Here is a 16,953-nt window from a genome sequence, read left to right as displayed (position 1 = left end):
GGCTCTAGCCTGCAGAACGACATGCCTTTATCCAGCAGCATTTTGTAACCCAGGTGTCAGGCACAAGAGGTTGGATTAACCCCAGGTTTAAGGATTGACAGGGTGAGGAGGTGGTGAAAGGTTAAGGTTGAGGGAAGTAAAGATTCTCATAGGTAGGCACCCCAAACAGGACAGGAGCAGTATTAGAGAAAGGGATAGTAAGTCAGGATATAAAATCTCCTAGGCACAAGTTGGTGAGACTCAGAATTTATAGATAACTGCAGTAAAGAGGAGTAGTGAGTGTTACCGTCTTATCGCACAAGATTCAAAGTTTGCACTTTTTAGGGATGATAGAGTAAGAATGGTCCAAAATGGGCAATGAATACCATGGGGCACACCTGTCTCCCATCAACACAGCAAGAGTGTAGTCATCCTCCACTTGAGGAGTTGACAAGGAAAAGTCCTCTAAGAGAACCAGATTTCTGTCAGAAGGCAAAGGAAAAGGAAGCATTCAGAAGGCAGAGAGAAGAGGTTGAAGACACAGAGCATTTTTCTGATGCATGACACAGGACATAGAAGATTTTAGGAAATGGAGAATAGTGGTAAATTGGTTTAAAAAAAAGCTAATAACGTATGTCAGGATTAGAATGCGGGTGATAGATACAATTTAGATGACTTTTTAAGGTGACTAATGAAAATAGGGACAAACGCATAATCCACTTAATGTTAACAGCCTCAAAGCAAACGGAGTGGTAGCCAGGCTAGGGCACTGGGGGGGAGCAGGAGAGAGATCTCTCCAGGATAACGTGGAATTATGAGCCCCTATTTGGCTTCTGCTAAAGCAAGAGTAGAGACTTGGAGGGCATGGTGTGGGACATGAACTATCTTACTCTGCTTTCAACAGTTCCAGGGGTCCCTTTTGAATAGTGCCCCAAGAGATTCAGATGCATTTATAATTCGTCTACCACTCTAGCACGTTAAAAAAAAAAAAAAAAAAAAGGATGCTCACGTGATACAGACTGGCTGACGAGGTGGACCACTGGGTTAGGTGGATAAAGGAGTGAGACCACGGTGGGTGGGGGAAGGAGATAGCAGTCTCATTCTCTTCCAAGCTTCAGACTCATCTTCCCAACTACTTGCAATACAAACAATAGCCACCTATATGTCCCACAGGCAATTCAAGCTCATCCTAAGATTGAACTTTCTAGAAACCTGCCTCTCCTGTGTTCTCTATTTATTGGTGTCACCCCACCATTCATGTGATTTCCCAGGAAAGAAATCTCATGTCACTCTTCTCTCATCCCCATAATCCAGTCTATTACAATATTCTATGACCTAACGAGTGCCCCTTGAATCCATCTTCTCTTTTTTATGCCCAATTACCTTTTCCTTTCCTTGTGCCAAAAGACTGGGGATGGAGAGATGAATGAGAAGCCTGCACCGTGCTCTAAGACCTCACAGTCTACCAGGAAAACCCACTGAATACAATGCGGTAAGCAGAACAATAATTTGCTGAAATATTTAAGTGTCATTCAAATATTTACTGAGTGCTTACTAAATGCCAGGCATTATTCTAGGTGTTGGAAATATAGAAGTGAACAACACAAAGTTTCTACTTTCATGCTTATATTTTAGTGGGGAAAACATAATAAGCATGTAAAAAACATTAGTATTAAGTGGGTAGACAAAGATAAGAGCACTGCTACTTTAGAAAGCAGGCTAAAACCTAGAAGAGCATTTTCTGTCAGAGCATGAAGGCCTGAGCAGGAACAGCAAGGTCAGAGTGCCTGGGGTTGAGTGAGGGGGAAGCAGTCAAATTGCTGTTAGAGAGATAAGCAGAAGCCGGATACTCCTGAGTCTTCCAGGCCATGGTAAGGAATTTAGGTTTTATTCTGAATGTGCTAGGAAGCCAGTAGAAGGTTGAAGATACAGGAGAAAGAAGGGATAATGTTGAAAGAATCTCCTCCGAGGGATAGGATAGAATCTGGAGCCCAGTGTAAAAGGGCTCGTCCATTAGGCAGTTTACTCCTTTAAAAACTGCCCTTCTGCTCCACTTTGCCTCCAGCCTAATTCTCTCCTCCCTTTTAAAGTCATACTTCTGGAAGGAATTGTCTGCATACACTGTTTTTTTTTTTTTTTTAACTTCCCATTCTGTTTCAAGATTTTGAAAAAACCAATCAAGTTTTTACCCACTCCCCTGCACAGAAACTGCTCTTGCGAATGTCACCAAGGATTTTCTGGTTACTAAATTCAGTAATCACTTTTTTTTTTTTTTTAAAGATTTTATTTTTCCTTTTTCTCCCCAAAGCCCCCCAGTACATAGCTGTATATTCTTCGTTGTGGGGCCTTCTAGTTGTGGCATGTGGGACGCCGCCTCAGCGTGGTTTGATGAGCGGTGCCATGTCCGCGCCCAGGATTCGAACCAACGAAACACTGGGCCGCCTGCAGCGGAGCGCGCGAACCCAACCACTCGGCCACGGGGCCAGCCCCTCAGTAATCACTTTTTAGCCCTCATTTTAACCAGCCTTCATAGTAGCACTAGACAATAATACCACCCTGTGCTGGCTCTCGTGTCACTCCAATTGCTCCTTCTGTGAACTTTGCCAGCTTTTCTTTACCTGGCCTTACATGTTGACATTCGTCAACTCTTGGACATTGAGCATCTCCTTGTATTTCTTTATGCCAGGGGTTGGCACACTACTGTACGCTGACCGGCCCATGAGCTAAGAAAGTTTACGTTTTCAAATGTTCGGAAAAAAAACAAAAGCATGTTTCACGACAGGCGAATCCCAGTATCCATAAAGTTTTATTGGAACACAGCCACACCCATTCGTTCACTATTGTCTATGGCTGCTTTCACACAACAGCAAAGCGGAGTAGTTGTGACACAGGCTCTACAGCCCACAAAGCCTAAAGTATTTACTTAACCCTTTACAAGAAAAGTTTGCTTTATACCCTCTCCCTAGGTTCCTTCATTCTGGTAACTTTAATTACCATTTGTATACCAACGGTTCCCAAAGTAACGTCTTCTCTGTCCAGATCTCTTCTAGAAGGATAACCAGACATGAACGTCCAGCTGCTGGCCATTCCCACTTACATGAGTCACCAAATCTCAAAAAGAACATGTTCAGAACAGCTCCTACCTTAGCCTACCCCATCTCAGTAAATGGCATCAATATTCATCCAACTGATCAAGAGAGGAATTAGGAATCTTTGACACACCTGCCTCTCCCTAAACCCCCACGTCCAAACCATCACCGAACCCTTAAACCAAAACCCAAGTCCCGCACTGGTTTACGTCCCCGCTGCCTTCCACCCTTTCCAGCGCGCCCGCAGCTCTCATCCTGGACGACAGCAAGAGCTTCTAAAACAAGGCTTTTCAAAGCGTAAAGAAGGCCAGGCTGCGCCCTCGGCTGCATCCTACGGCTGTACAGCTCAGCCGACACCCGCCGACCCCGCGGGACTCGCCCTCCCAGGGCCTCCCCAGGGCTCCGGCGCTCAGAGGACGCCCCAGCCCCGCGGGCCCCGAGCGCCACCGCAGAAACGTAAGTGAGGCGCCCGGAAATACGTCAAGGGGGCGGGACGGCCGTTTACAAACCCGGCCGTGACGCGCTGCGTTTTCTCTTTCCAGCCGGCGCCGAGCGATGGGTGAGTGGCGCTCTGCGCGGGGCGCGGGGGAGCGAGGCGAGCTCCATCCGCGGCCATCCGGCCTCGCGGCCAAGCTAGGAGTGCGGGCGCCCCGAGCCCCGGCTGCCTGCAGCCCCGAGGCGGGCGGGGCTCGGGTTTTGGCCGCCGAGGCCTGCTCCGGAGGGTGCCGGGGCTGCGGCGACCCGCGGCCCCAACATGGCTGCCGCGGGAAAGGGTCCGGGCCGGGCCGCACGTGGATGATGACACCTTGGTGATGCTGTGGACTGCCGAGTGCGCAGTGGGGACGCCAACCTTGGAGAGCTGAGCGTGCGGCCTGCCCGGCGCGGGGGTCGGGGACTGGCCAGGCGACCGCCCCGGGTCCTGGTGGCTCAAACGTCCGCCCCCGCTCCCACATACAGGCATCTCTCGGGACAACTGGCACAAGCGCCGCAAGACCGGGGGCAAGAGAAAGCCCTACCACAAGAAGCGGAAGTATGAGCTGGGCCGGCCCGCGGCCAACACGAAGGTGCGTGCGGGGCCTCTGCCCGGGGGCGACCCCTGCTCTACGTGTGGCCTCTGCGTCTTTGTCGGCTCTGTGACTTGTTATGGGGACTGGGTGGCCTCCTCACTTGGACTTTTTGGGGTTCTCCTAAAGAGACTGCACGGAGACGTGCTGTGTCCGAGGACCCGAAGGGCGCCTGCAGGCCGCGGCTGCTCACATGAGAGTCAGAAGCCTCTTGCATGGAGACTTAATTCGCAGTGTCTGGAATCTGGTTTTTCTCTCTCGGAGGTGACTAGAGTGATGAAAAAGTATCCTTAGGTGTGGTTGTGGCCGTCTTGGTCACCTCTGTGCCACTTGCCAATGCTAGGACTTGTCATAGTTACACTGACTGTCGCCTCCCGCCGGCCCAGGTTCCTTTCCCTCTCGTCCTGCTCTCCTCGGTCACCGAGCTCCTGTCTCCTTGTGTTTTCCAGATTGGCCCCCGCCGCATACACACAGTCCGCGTGCGGGGAGGCAACAAGAAGTACCGGGCCTTGAGGTTGGACGTGGGGAACTTCTCCTGGGGCTCCGAGTGTGAGTGAGGCCCTGCGGGAGTGGGTGGGAATTCAGCGCCTAAACCTTTCTAAGCTTAAGTGAGTGCTTTCAGCAGGAAGTCCATGGTCCTCCAGCAAGATATTGAAGTGTCTCCTTGTTGAAAGACCTTGAGGTTGTGGTCGCTGGAGAGTTCTCTCCATCCTGTCCTGTCTCTGAACTCCTACTGCCTCAGGGATTGGGGTTGAATGTAGAGACTATGTTTGTGTGGTCGCCAGCCACCTCTGGAAAGATGGGTTTGTGGAAGATGAGCTGATGCCTCTTGGCTGGGTAAAGGCTTAAGAGTTCTGTGTCCTTTAGGCCCTACCAGGACAGGGGAGGGGGAGCAAGGCCTTTTGGCCTCTGGCTTATCTGACTTGACTTCTGAATTTCTCCTGTGAACAGGTTGTACACGCAAAACAAGGATTATTGATGTTGTCTACAATGCATCCAACAATGAATTGGTCCGCACCAAGACCCTGGTGAAGAACTGCATCGTGCTCGTTGACAGCACACCGTACCGACAGTGGTACGAGTCCCACTACGCACTGCCCCTGGGCCGCAAGAAGGGGGCCAAGCTGGTGCGTGCTTGGGGGGCCAGCTTCCTGTAGGGGTGGGGTTGTGGGTGTGGGTGCCAGCCTGATTCCAGCTGCCTTGTGATGAAAACTCTGTCCAGTTCTGCTACTGAAGGGGGAGAGATGAAAGCCTTTAGTGCTGAGGAAGGCAGCCAAGGGTTGGGGTGCATGGGGTTCCAGGCTGCGATGACGTTCCCGTCCCTGACCTGGGGCTTGGGGAGCCCTAGCTAACCCCCTTGTATCTGCTTTGTTCAGACTCCTGAGGAGGAAGAAATTTTAAATAAAAAACGCTCAAAGAAAATTCAGAAGAAATACGATGAAAGGAAAAAGAATGCTAAAATCAGCAGTCTTCTGGAGGAACAGTTCCAGCAGGGCAAACTTCTCGGTGAGATGGCTGTTGCATTGCGGGGAGAGGGGATCCCAAGATGAGCTGTGCCCTCTGCCTTTTTTTTTTAACCTTTGCCTCAGTTCTTTTGACTGCCAGCCATGTGGTCTAGAGGGTTCGCCAGGAGGGTTTAATGATAATAGCATACCAGCACAAATCAGAACGTTTGGTCACCCCATCAGTGTTAAACTGAAATGGGAAATGGTGGGCAGGAGTCCATAGGCCTGAGCTTGGCCTGTGCCTCTGAGTTTCAAGAGTATTTTGAGAAGCCTCTGCCCGGGCTGAGGGGCCTGTCTCAGTGATGAAAACTTTGTCCAGTTCTGCTGCTGACTTGAAGTGATGATAAAGTCTATCTGAGAAGACAGTGGGCTTCGTGCCTGTCCCCAGGATACCTGAAGCAATGTGGACTTCTAAGGGGATCCATAGGTCTGGGGAGGGCCACATTGTCATTTTACTCTCTTGCAGCATGTATCGCTTCCAGACCAGGCCAGTGTGGCCGAGCAGACGGCTATGTGCTAGAGGGCAAGGAGCTGGAGTTCTATCTGAGGAAAATCAAGGCCCGGAAAGGCAAATAAGTCCCTCTGGTCCTAGCTCACGTAATAAAGGGGTTTGTTGTTCTCTGTCCTGTGTTAATGTCGTCTGAACGTTCGCTCGGCACACTGGAGTCCCCAACTCCCTCTCCCTGAAGGCCAGGCCTGTAGTGTGTTTCTGTAGCAGGGGGAACATTTCTCACCCTAAGAGCTGGTTTTCAGGCCGAGCAGAGACTGCATGAAGGAGGTATCCCAGAAGTGGGGCCCCCAGCAACACTGGGCTGTTGGCTGGACCATGATTGGAACCTGAAGCCACACTGCCTCTGTGAAGGTGGCTCTTTTAGAGATCCTGTACCCTTATGCAGACCTTGGTTCTAAGGGTTTGGTTCAGTTTTTAGCCTGGGTTCGTGGATGGTCTGCAAACGTTGGAATTGGGTTCCTGCATTGTTGAGAGCAAGTTAAATACATGTTTACATAGCCATGTCGTGTCAGCTTTTGGTTTTTTCTTGAACCCTACTCCTTCCCCCCCAATCACTCATAAACAATTAAGATTACCAGTGATATTGCTACATCTCCAAGGGTCAGGTATCTTCAACTAAGCTACATTGTTGTCTTTCGGCATGTGAATGTGGTTTATGCTCCATCTTTCTAATGTTAGCCTAGACCTCCTTGACACCTGCACTTGGATATCTGAAAGCTCAGCATGTTCAAAACTGATCACATTCTTCTTCTTTCCCTTTTCAAACACTTTCTCATCGATTCGATGACAGCCAATAGTCTTCTTGCAACTGTGCTGAAATCAAACTCTTGGGTCTTTCTCAGCTTTATTCTTCTACTCCCATATCTAATGGCACCAAGATCTTGTTGATTCAACCCCCCCTTTTTTTTCCCCCAACGTTTAACACCACCTCTCCCATTCTGGTCACTTTTTTGCATCCTAGTTGCTCTCAAGGCTGCTTCTGTTGCCCCCAATGCAATCCCAGCAATTAGCGGTCATTTTAAAAGATCAGATTTTTGACATGAGAGCTTCCCACCCCAAAATCCTTAGCAAACTTTTTCCATAGTGATCACCTTGGCCTTAATGAACACAGGCTCACTTGCTGTTCTCTTCTTTTTTTTTCCCCCCTGCTTTATTTCCCAACCCCCCAGTACACAGTTGTATATCTTAGTTGCAGGTCCATTCTAGTTGTGGGATATGGGACGCCGCCTCAACCTCGCCTGACGAGCAGTGCCATGTCCGCACCCAGGATCCAAACCCTGGGCCACCGCAGCAGAGTGTGTGAACTTAATCACTCTGCTGCTGTTCTCTTCTTTGGGAACACTTTCCTTCAAATATCCACATGGCTTACTCCCTCCAAGTTTTTGTTGCTGTGTCACCCTAGTGAGTTCTTTCCTGATCACAGAATTTTAAATTGCAGTTCCTTCCAGGCTCTATCCTTTACCCGTTTTTTTTTTTTCTCTTTATCCCTCAATCTGACATAAACCTTTTTTCTTTTTGGTGGGGAAGATTATCCCTGAGCTGACACCTGTAGTAATCTTTCTCTGTTTTGTTATGTGGGATGCTGCCACAGCTTGGCTTGCTGAGCAGTGTGTGGTCCATACCCATGAACCCTGGGCCACTGAAGCAGAGCACATGAATTTAACCACTTCCCCCCTGCCCTATAAATTTAGCTCATTTTATTTGATTGTTGTCTATCTTGTCCTCAATGAGAACATTACTCCAGGAGAACGGCAATATTTGTTTCCTGCTGTGTCTCTAGTACCTGGAAAAATGCATGGCAATACACCAGACGCTCAAATATGTGCTAAATGGGTTCAAAAGAGAAAGTCTTGGGCTGGCCTGGTGGTGTAGTCGTTAAATTTGTGCAGCCCACTTTGGCGGCCCAGGGTTCACAGATTTGGATCTCAGGTGCAGACCCACACATGGCTTATTAACCCATGCTGTGGCAGTGCCCCACATACAAATTGGAAGATTGGCATGGATGTTAGGGCCAATCTTCCTCACCAAAAAAAAGTCTTAAGATTTTAATCCAATTTAAAGTTGATGGAAAGTACAAGGACATATCTTAAGAGCCAAATAAGTGTGAAATACAACTGATTCATCAACTTGACTAAACTGCAGACTTTTGTAAATACAAATGAACCCCACTTTTTGTGTGTGTGCTTGTTGAGTACACAAACTTGAGAAGGCCAGCCTGATGGCGTAGTGGTTAAGTTTGTGCCCACTGCTTCTGTGGCCTGGGGTTTCCAGGTTCAGATCCTGGGTGCAGAGCTACACGCCACTTACCAAGCAATGCTGAGGCTGTGTCCCACATAGAAAATAGAGGAAGATTGGCACAGATGTTAGTTGGGGGACAATCTTCCTCACAGGAAAACTCCTTAAGGACAAAAATCCATCAACCCCAACCCTGTTTAGAGGCTTTAGCCTTAACCATTGGCTCTGGGGAGATGGCCACGCCTTCCCACCCAGTGGTGCTCTACATGCACTGCCTTCATATTAGCTGCTGTTTACTGAGAGCTGTAGTGTCAGGCATAGCAAAGCAACACACAGCACTTTGCCCTTATTTTCTTTTTTTTGAGGAAGAGTAGCCCAGAGGTAACATCTGCCACCAATCCTCTTTTGCTGAGGAAGACTGGCCCTGAGTTAGTTTATCGGTGCCCATCTTCCTCTACTTTATATGTGGGATGCCTGCCACAGCATGGCTTGATGAACGGTGTCATGTCCACACCCAGGATCCAAACCAGTGGACCGTGGACCACCGATGTGGAATGTGCGCACTTAACCGCTGCACCACCGGGCTGGCCCCCTGCCCTTATTTTCTAATTTGAGCTTTACAAGACATTGATCTTTCCTCCCCCGCCTTCACTTCCACCTCTATCAATAGGACCAGTGAGTTCCTTCTCTAAAGTCTTGAATCCATTCACTGTCCCTCTCCACTGCCTTCACAGATGACCATTCTTGCCCTGAAGCAAGGCTACCTAACCCTGTAAACCCAGTGAAACCCCTCAAATACCTTCTGAGGGAATGGCGATCATTGCGTGCTATTGTCTCCACATTATAGATTTGGCGACTGAGGCTTAGAAATGTTCAGTATCCCTTGGTCACACAGCAGGAAAGTAGCAAAGCCAGTGTTATAATCCAGTCAGTCGACAATGCCAGAGGCTACACTCTCCTGCCTCCTCTCTGAATTCTGGCATTGGTCATCCTTTGGCCGTAACATTCAGTTTTGGCATTTACCAATTTCTTCAGTGGAGGCTGAGCTTAGAGGGCAGGAATCTTCGAGGAGGTAAATTTAGCAACAACTCCAATCCAGTGCTCCCCAGGAGGGCTGTTCACACGCCCTCTTACCATCCATTGCATGCTCCCAGCACCGCAGGCCCACCATGGATATGGACCGCAGCTCGCATCCCTTAAACTGCCCTTCTCCCCGTTTGGTGGGAGCAGAGAAGAGATGGGCACTCCACCCACAGGTTGAAAGTCGAGGCTGAGCGGTGTGTGGCTGCCTTCACATCTGAGTTTCATCAGCCTCTAGGGCAGATTCCCATACCTTTATCCTAGCACTAGCATGCCAGTTCAATTTTAAACGAGTGTAATTGCACAAGTAATAAATGAATACATTCTCATTGTGAACGAAAAACTGAACATTACAGATAAATCAAAAGTCCCCCAGCATACACACTTTGACCCCTCTTCAAAGTAAGGCTATCAGGATAAGATAGACCCTTCTACACATCTTTTTATGTATGGCTCCAATTGTGATCCCTAGACAGCAGCAGCAGCAGCAGCATCACCTGGGAACTTAGTAGAAACGCAAATTCTTGCGCTCCATCTCAGATGGAATGAATCAAACGCTGGCAGTGGTACTCAGAATTGTTTAACAAACAGTGATGCTGATTCCCCCTCCAGTTTGAGAACGGACCCCCCACCCTGGCCCCCAATGCCGAGGAAATGAGCGCTCCTGGGCTCTCGTCCTTTATGCCTCGCCCCATGTATCCTTTTAGCTTCACCTCCGCCCAGCAATCCATCCTACCTTCTCCCTCCAAGGTGGGCACATTCCCAGCCCTGGCTCAGGCCCTTCCCGCCATCTTCCTCTTTCAAGGTCCGTCCCTAAATGCTCCGGCTCAGGGCACCCGGGAAGTGCTGCTCTAGCAGAGTCGGAGGGCAGGACCCGGCGCGGCCCGCCAAGTGGGCGTTGGAGGGAGGGGCGGGGGCGGGGGCGGGCCTGGGGGAAGCCGGCGGGATGGCCCTTCCGCCTCTGCTCAGGGCTGCCCGGCCTCGTCCCCTGACTCCGCAGCCTCCTCCTCCTCGATGCGGTCGGCGGCCTCGGGGTCGCCGCCCTCCTCAGCCCGGAAGCGCAGCAGGTGAGGAGTGCGGGGGGCTCCCCGTGCGCGGCCGAAGTTCCGGAGGCTGATGGCGGGAGAGGGCGCTCCTACTCCCAGGAAGCGGCCCAGCAGCGGGGTCTGCGCGGGGGCCACCGGCCGGGCCAAGGCGGGGGACGCCTCCACCTGCACGCTCTGCTCCGGGTCGTCGCTCATGCTGCGGGCGGGAGGGCGGGATGAGCGAGCCTCGGCGCGCCGGCTGAGTGGCTCTCCGGCAGGGGACGGGGGGCGGGAGGGTTTGGGGGGCCGAATCATTGGCGCCCAGAGGTGCGGGGGGAACCTGGGGCACGCGTGCCAGGTCGAGTCCTGCCTCCGACAGCGCGAGCCACTCACCGCAGGTTGAAGGTGGAGCCCAGGAAGGAAGGCCGCAGCGATTCGGCCACCGTGGCCACAGTGTAGGGCGGCAGCGCCAGGTCTTCGTCCCAGTAGGGGTCCTTCTCGGCCGGAGGCAGGTTCTGGTACATGTCGTCCACGGAGAGCAGGGACACCTGGGGCGGGCAGCAGGTCACAAGGATCCTCCCATTCTCTCCTTACCCGGGCTGAGCTGGCAGGGAGGGAGAGGCCAACGAGCTGCCCCCAGTCCCCTGCTCACCTGCAAGTTGCGGTCTATGAGCTGGTTGGTTTCAAAATCATCATCATCCTCACCAAAGGGGTTGATGATCTGTTCAGCCACCTGCAGGTTGTAAGACAGTGTTTTCGGGGTTCAGAGCCCCATGCTCTGTCCCCAGAGTTGGGATGAGCCCTGGGCCCACGTCTCTGTATAAAGAGCAGGCTGGCATGACCACCTGAAGTGCCCACCTTGAGCCAGCCAGCATAGAAGAAGAACTGCAGCAGAGTGGTGAGAGGCACATACATGTCCAGGTCCCCCAGCGCTGGCCCTGGCTTCCCGCCTGGCTCCAGAGGCTCCCGAGGCTTGGCAGCGCCTGCCTCTGTCTCCACAAACTGGCGGCCAACCAGGGAGAGGGCAAAGAACGAGTATACTGCTATGGTCACCACCTGGAGAAGGGGAAGCCGGGCTGAGTGGGACAGCGAGAAATGCCGTCCCTGCCCCTGAGGGCCGGTGGGGAAGTCTGACAAGTAATGAAAACACGCAGCGAGGTGTGGCAGCACCAGCGGGGATGGGGGCATCTCAGTGGGAGTCCAGCGGGGCTTTGAGGACGAGCCCTAGGCTGTTCAGTGTCTCACTGAACTGAACGGCCCCAAGGCAGGTACCATCTCTAGTTCGTCTCAGTGTCACACACAGCACGGAACATACAGTAGGCACTGGGACTGGGGAGGTGAGAGGCAGTTACTTGGGTGTAGACGAGGGGGATGCTGATCCAGTCATAGTGAAAAAGCATGCTGCACTTGGCCCGGTACTTGTTCAGCTCCTGGTGGAACAGCAGGAGGAGGAAGTCAGTGGAGGTGAGAAAGGAAGAACAGGAAAAGAACAGGCGAGCCCAGCACAAACGCGGCCTGGGCCAGGTCTGGAGGCTCAGTCTGCTCTCGGTGGTGACAGCAGGCTGGGGGCCTGTGATGGGAAGCAGTTTAGCAAAGTAATTGCAAGCACAGACCCTGGAGCCGGAATGTTTGTGTTAATCCCAGCTCCACTAACTAGCTGTGTGACTTGGGCAAGTTTCTTTTCCACTCTGTGCGGCAGTTTCCTCATCTGTGAGAGAGGGGTGATAATAGTGCCTATCTCAAGGGTTTTTCTGAGGGTTCAGTGAGTTAATGTAAGTACAGTGCTTCCAACAGTGTGTGGTACATGGTTGGCACCATATAAGTGTTGGGTATGAAAATTATTATTCCAGTTTGCAAAGCCAGGGCTAGGGGAGCAGATGGGCCTGGGCCTGGGCCTGGGCAGACTCACTTCCAGGAGCAGGCAGAGAGCAATGTCATCACGGATTCGCCCATCCCTCCGCGCCTGAGCCGCCAGGTTGGTGAACCAGACGCAGGGGACCCAGTACTTGTTGAAGTCGGATTTCAGGCTCTCGAACTTTTTCCTCTCTTCCTGGGACATGAAACCTGTGGGGATAAAGTGGGTGGGGCGCAGACTTATCCTCTGCCCCCAGGACCCGCCTCCCTGGGGCCCTGAGCGCCCCTTGGGGAGTCAGACCTGCCCTACCAGGAAGCCTGCGGGGCAGATCTTGGCCTCGGCCCGCCCAGGGCTCCTCCAGCGCCGCCCCTGCCTTGGGCCGTGGGCCGGGCCCCAGGGCCACCCCATCGCGCACCTGCGTCCACCACGTGCTCCATGGTGGGGAAGCGCTTCAGCACGCGGGTGCTGACCGAGCGCAGCACCAGCACCGACGACAGGTTGGCGTAGCGGATGAGGGTGCGGCGCAGCAGGCGGCCGCGCTGGTCCACGCCGTGCACGCTGGCCGAGATGACGCACATCAGCTGGTCCGGCAGTGGGATGCTTGTGTACTGGGCCCACCAGCGGTTCACCACCAGGGTCACGTAGAAACCTAGTTGCCGCCATGGGTAGGGGGGACGGGAAGGGAAGATGGAGGGTCTGGGAGTCGGTCTGTCCTGCCCCCCAGCCAGAGCTCCTGGTCCAGGCCAGGTTGAACCCAGACAGAGGGAAGGACACATTGGGCTCCAGAGCCTGGCCTGGCTGTCAGGAGGACAGCCTCTTCGTCTGGTCCCGCCCTGATGTGCTAGACCAGACCGGGAGGAAGGGGCAGTGCAAACCTCCTCCGGCAGAGGAAGCGTGGTGGTTCAAGGGCAGGTGATGTTTCACTCTGAGCCCTTGTTCCGGGGAGGGCGAGGAGGGGGTGTCATCTCTCTCCAGCTCCCCTCCAGTACCCAGAGCAGAGTTGTGAGGCCAGCAGGTGTCTTGTGCCTTGTTCGGAGTGAGGGTCCAGTAGGTGACAGGGAGGGCCTAGCCCTCTGGAAATCCTGGACCAGCACCAGTTCCCATGCCTGCGGAGCCTACTCTTGTTGACCTCGTGGCGTAATTCTGACCCTCAGAGCTATCAACCCGACAGCAAAGGTCAGGGAAGATGTAAGAGGGATACCAGGGAGAACTGGAGGGAGGCTTACCCAGGACAAAGGACAAGGGGATGAGGTCCGCAGAGCGGTTGCAGTATCGGGCCACCTGAGCATACACGTGCTTCTGCTCCTGAGTCAGCAGCAGCCTGGGGAAGGTCAGGTGTAGGCCTGGGTTAGAGGGAGGTGGGCAGCCTGGTCCCCTACAGGCTAGCCCTGAGCCCCGCCCGCACCCTCGCACCGGTAGGTGATGCTGAGCAGGGCATACAGGGCGACGAAGACGAGGAACTCCTTGTAGAGGAGCTTGTAGATGCTTCCCCGCCAGCGGAGGAGCAGGCCAGAGAAGGCTCCGAAGCGGGCCTCCGCCACTTTGAGGGTGTATGAAACCGTCATGGTGCTGGGGGCCTGGGGCAGGAGGTCACAAGAGCTGCCCCCAGAGCTGTCCCTCCCCCCAGCAAGGCTTCTCCTTAGCTCGCCTTCTCATCGCCAAGCTTAGTTCCCCAGGCAACCTCCCTTCAACTCTGATCGCGTGCACACGCACACCCCACCCCCACCCCCCACCCCCAGCCTTCACCCTGTGTCGGTAGACCAGGGGGAGGAAGCTGCAGAGCAGACAAAGCATACCCCCACCCCTCCAGAGCTCAGCCGGCATGGGAGGGGGGAGCTGAGATCTACACCCTCAGGAGCGTGAGCCTTCCCCAAGCTCCTCTTCCACTTGTAGGTTGCGGACTAGCCAGATCCTGAGCTGGTGGGAACAGGGGATCCAGCTCTGGCCCAGACCCACCACTGTCCCTTGGGGCCTTGCTCTCAAAGCTGATGGCTGGTCTCCCAAGGCCCGGGGTGCTCTCACCCCCACCCCACACCTGCCTACCTGCTCTGGGCAGCAGCCTGCGTGGAGGAAGCAGAACTGGGCTCACCTTCACCCCACACACACTTAAGTACCTCGTGGGCCCATAAAGTTTCACTGGACTGAGGTTATCATTGATGGATTGAGGCTGTCACCCAGCTTCCCCTGGTCCTGGGAACTGGATGGTCTCCCTCCCCCTGCAGGGCTGGGCTGGGCTTTGAGCGACAGAATTGCCATCTGCACTGACCCCATAGCTCACACAGGTGACACCATGGCCTTGAAGCCAGGATGACAAGGATTACTGTCCCACGCTCCAGGTGAGAACATGCATGATAAATTGTTATAATCTAACAGCTGCAGATCCCAGAGCACTGACTAAGTGACATGCACTGTGCCACAGGCACCACCTCATCACCCTCTCGTGGAATCCTTGTCACAGCCCCATGAGGTGGGAATCATCCCCATTTCACAGCTGATGCTCCAAGAGGTGAATGACTTGCCCACGGTCGTCCAGCTAGGACATGTTGGAGGCAGGATTCAAAACCCAAGCTGATGGACTTGAAAGGCTAGAGGTGGCCTAACTGGACCTAAACAAGGGCTTGAGCCCTGGGACCAGGGTCCTATGCACTGGCCACACTGGCAGGCTTTCAGCCCAGGCTCTGGGAGGCCTGGCCTGGCCTGGCCCTTCCCCATCCCCATTCCACAGGGCTGATGAGGCCACAGATCTGGGTCTCAGGCCTTGGGATGCAGACCCTTCTCAGCCCTGTGTCTTGCATCCTGACTGCTAGCGGTGTCCAGGATCTTGAGTGGCCCTTTCCACCTGTGGGCCTGTGGGTCTCAATTTCTTCATCTGTCAAACAGAGGAAATACTACCTGAGGCACCGGCTCAATTAGCGCCCCCCCAACCCCCCGCCCAGTGCTGAATTGTTGGGGTCAGGAAATCGAACACTAGCTCAGACCCACCACTATCCCTGGGGGTCTTGCTCTGCAAAAACCTAGGAGTGGGGGTCCCACTTCTGACCTGTCTTAGGAAGCTCCTTCCCCCACACTGTGAGCTGATTTTCAGGTGCAAGGGTTTCCTAAAGAGAGGAAGCGTGGAGAGGTGGCTAGGAGCACAAGCTTGGGAGTCCGACAAACCTGGGTTTGAGTTCTAGCTCTCTGTAACCTTGTACACGGTACCTCATCTCTCTGAACCTCAGTTTCCTCCTCTACAAAACAGGATCAATAACACCTTCCTCCCAGGACAATCAGGGGGATTCAAAGAAACAATGCCCGGAGCCTGGAGCACTGCTATTACCATGAAAAGCCGAATCTGTTCCCTTTGGTTTCCACCTACTGGTCTACTGTTGCGTCCACGACCAGGCAATCCTCCTGAGATTGAGAGGCAGAGACCCTGGCCAGCCATGGTAACCTAGTGGTTAAGTTCAGCACACTCTGCTTTGGCGACTGGGTTCAGTTCCTGGCCATGGACCTACACCACTCTGTTAGTCACCACGCTGCGCTGGCAACCCACATACTAAAAAATAGAGGAAGATTGGCATGGATGTTAGCTCAGGGTGAATCCTCCTCAGCTAAAAAAAGAGGCAGATGGGGCCAGCCTGGTAGCACAGCAGTTAAGTTCTCACGTTCCGCCCGGTGGCCCAGGTTTTGCTGGTTCATATGCCGGGCGCAGGCCTACATACCACTTGCCAGGCCATGCTGTGGCAGGTGTCCCACATATAAAGTAGGGGAAGATGGGCACGGATGTTAGCTCATGGCCAGTCTTCCTCAGCAAAAAGAGGAGGATTGGCAGTAGTTAGCTCAGGGCTAATCTTCCTCAAAAAACAAAAAACAAGGCAGAGACCTTTCCCGATGCCCTGCCAGCCTGTCCCCAAGCCAAACAGTGCCCGGTCCTGGCTTTTAAGCTGGGTTCACAAGTCCCTCTGAGATGCGCCCCCCACCCTCCATCAGCAGCCTCTGGCCTTGCTCCTTTTCCCTGCTCCTTCGAGGTCCAGCTCAGAGCGTCCTCCAGAAAGCCTGCCGTGACCTTCCCCCAGTCGTTCCTCAAAGCCCTCTGGGTTTCTCTCTGCAGCAGTTAGTCATCCTTGTCTGTGAGCCGTCTACAGGGAGATTCCGCCTCCAGCCTGTGAGACCCTTGAGGACAGGACTGCGTCTGATTCACCGTGATAAAGCTGGGGAGGACTTGAACCCAGGCAGGCTTTTCTTTTCTCTCTTTCTTTCCTTTTTTAAAAATTTTTGTCCCTTTTAGCCTGAAGGACATCTGTTCCCCTCCCCTTTTTTTGTGAGAAACTTCCCAGGTGAGCAAGGTCTGGAAACCTACGAATGGCCTTAAAGAGTTGTAGCCTCCTTCCAGGGCCCAGGTGAGATGTCAGTGTGGAAAGAATAGGACTCTGTGTGTGTGTGTCCCAGAGGTCTGGAATGACCACCTGACCTGGGGGGGGCGACATACTAGCTCTAGGGCCTCAGCTGTCAAGGCCATGCAGCGCCTTCCCAAGCTCTTATCTGTGGCTTTTCTAGAGCATTCTGGGCTGCTTACCACTTGAAGAGTGTCTTGTACCCGGGAAGCCAGGCCCTGGGACCACAGGAGCTCA

At 53.4% G+C, this 16,953-nt stretch overlaps 2 protein-coding genes and 4 non-coding genes across 6 annotated transcripts; 5 read left to right on the top strand and 1 right to left on the bottom strand.

The window, feature by feature from the left end:
* Positions 1 to 3,557: 3,557 nt before the first annotated feature.
* RPS8 (ribosomal protein S8) lies at positions 3,558 to 6,649 on the top strand. Its single transcript, XM_046663513.1, has 6 exons — positions 3,558 to 3,627; positions 4,026 to 4,132; positions 4,582 to 4,681; positions 5,084 to 5,259; positions 5,509 to 5,638; positions 6,104 to 6,649. Exons 1-6 carry the CDS (start codon positions 3,624 to 3,626, stop codon positions 6,211 to 6,213), a joined length of 627 nt encoding a protein of 208 aa, XP_046519469.1. The 5' UTR covers positions 3,558 to 3,623; the 3' UTR covers positions 6,214 to 6,649.
* Positions 3,859 to 3,938, top strand: LOC124240531 (small nucleolar RNA SNORD55/SNORD39). Its single transcript, XR_006888920.1, has one exon. It is a non-coding gene; the product is annotated as a small nucleolar RNA SNORD55/SNORD39 (small nucleolar RNA).
* On the top strand, positions 4,399 to 4,502 carry LOC124240540 (small nucleolar RNA SNORD46). Its single transcript, XR_006888928.1, has one exon. It is a non-coding gene; the product is annotated as a small nucleolar RNA SNORD46 (small nucleolar RNA).
* Positions 5,331 to 5,401, top strand: LOC124240539 (small nucleolar RNA SNORD38). Its single transcript, XR_006888927.1, has one exon. It is a non-coding gene; the product is annotated as a small nucleolar RNA SNORD38 (small nucleolar RNA).
* Positions 5,932 to 6,000, top strand: LOC124240538 (small nucleolar RNA SNORD38). Its single transcript, XR_006888926.1, has one exon. It is a non-coding gene; the product is annotated as a small nucleolar RNA SNORD38 (small nucleolar RNA).
* A 3,061-nt stretch (positions 6,650 to 9,710) lies between the features above and the next one.
* Positions 9,711 to 15,847, bottom strand: BEST4 (bestrophin 4). The gene is made up of 9 exons (XM_046660175.1): positions 13,757 to 15,847; positions 13,570 to 13,664; positions 12,759 to 12,992; positions 12,398 to 12,552; positions 11,841 to 11,918; positions 11,347 to 11,544; positions 11,141 to 11,221; positions 10,882 to 11,036; positions 9,711 to 10,705 (listed from the first exon to the last, which is right to left on the bottom strand). Exons 1-9 carry the CDS (start codon positions 13,906 to 13,908, stop codon positions 10,429 to 10,431), a joined length of 1,425 nt encoding a protein of 474 aa, XP_046516131.1. The 5' UTR covers positions 13,909 to 15,847; the 3' UTR covers positions 9,711 to 10,428.
* Positions 15,848 to 16,953: the final 1,106 nt, after the last annotated feature.

This window comes from Equus quagga, chromosome 5, assembly GCF_021613505.1.
Source record: "Equus quagga isolate Etosha38 chromosome 5, UCLA_HA_Equagga_1.0, whole genome shotgun sequence".
In the NCBI taxonomy this organism is placed as follows: domain Eukaryota; kingdom Metazoa; phylum Chordata; class Mammalia; order Perissodactyla; family Equidae; genus Equus; species Equus quagga.
Note: the sequence above shows the minus strand (reverse complement) of the source record. Positions and strands in the feature narration are given on the sequence as shown.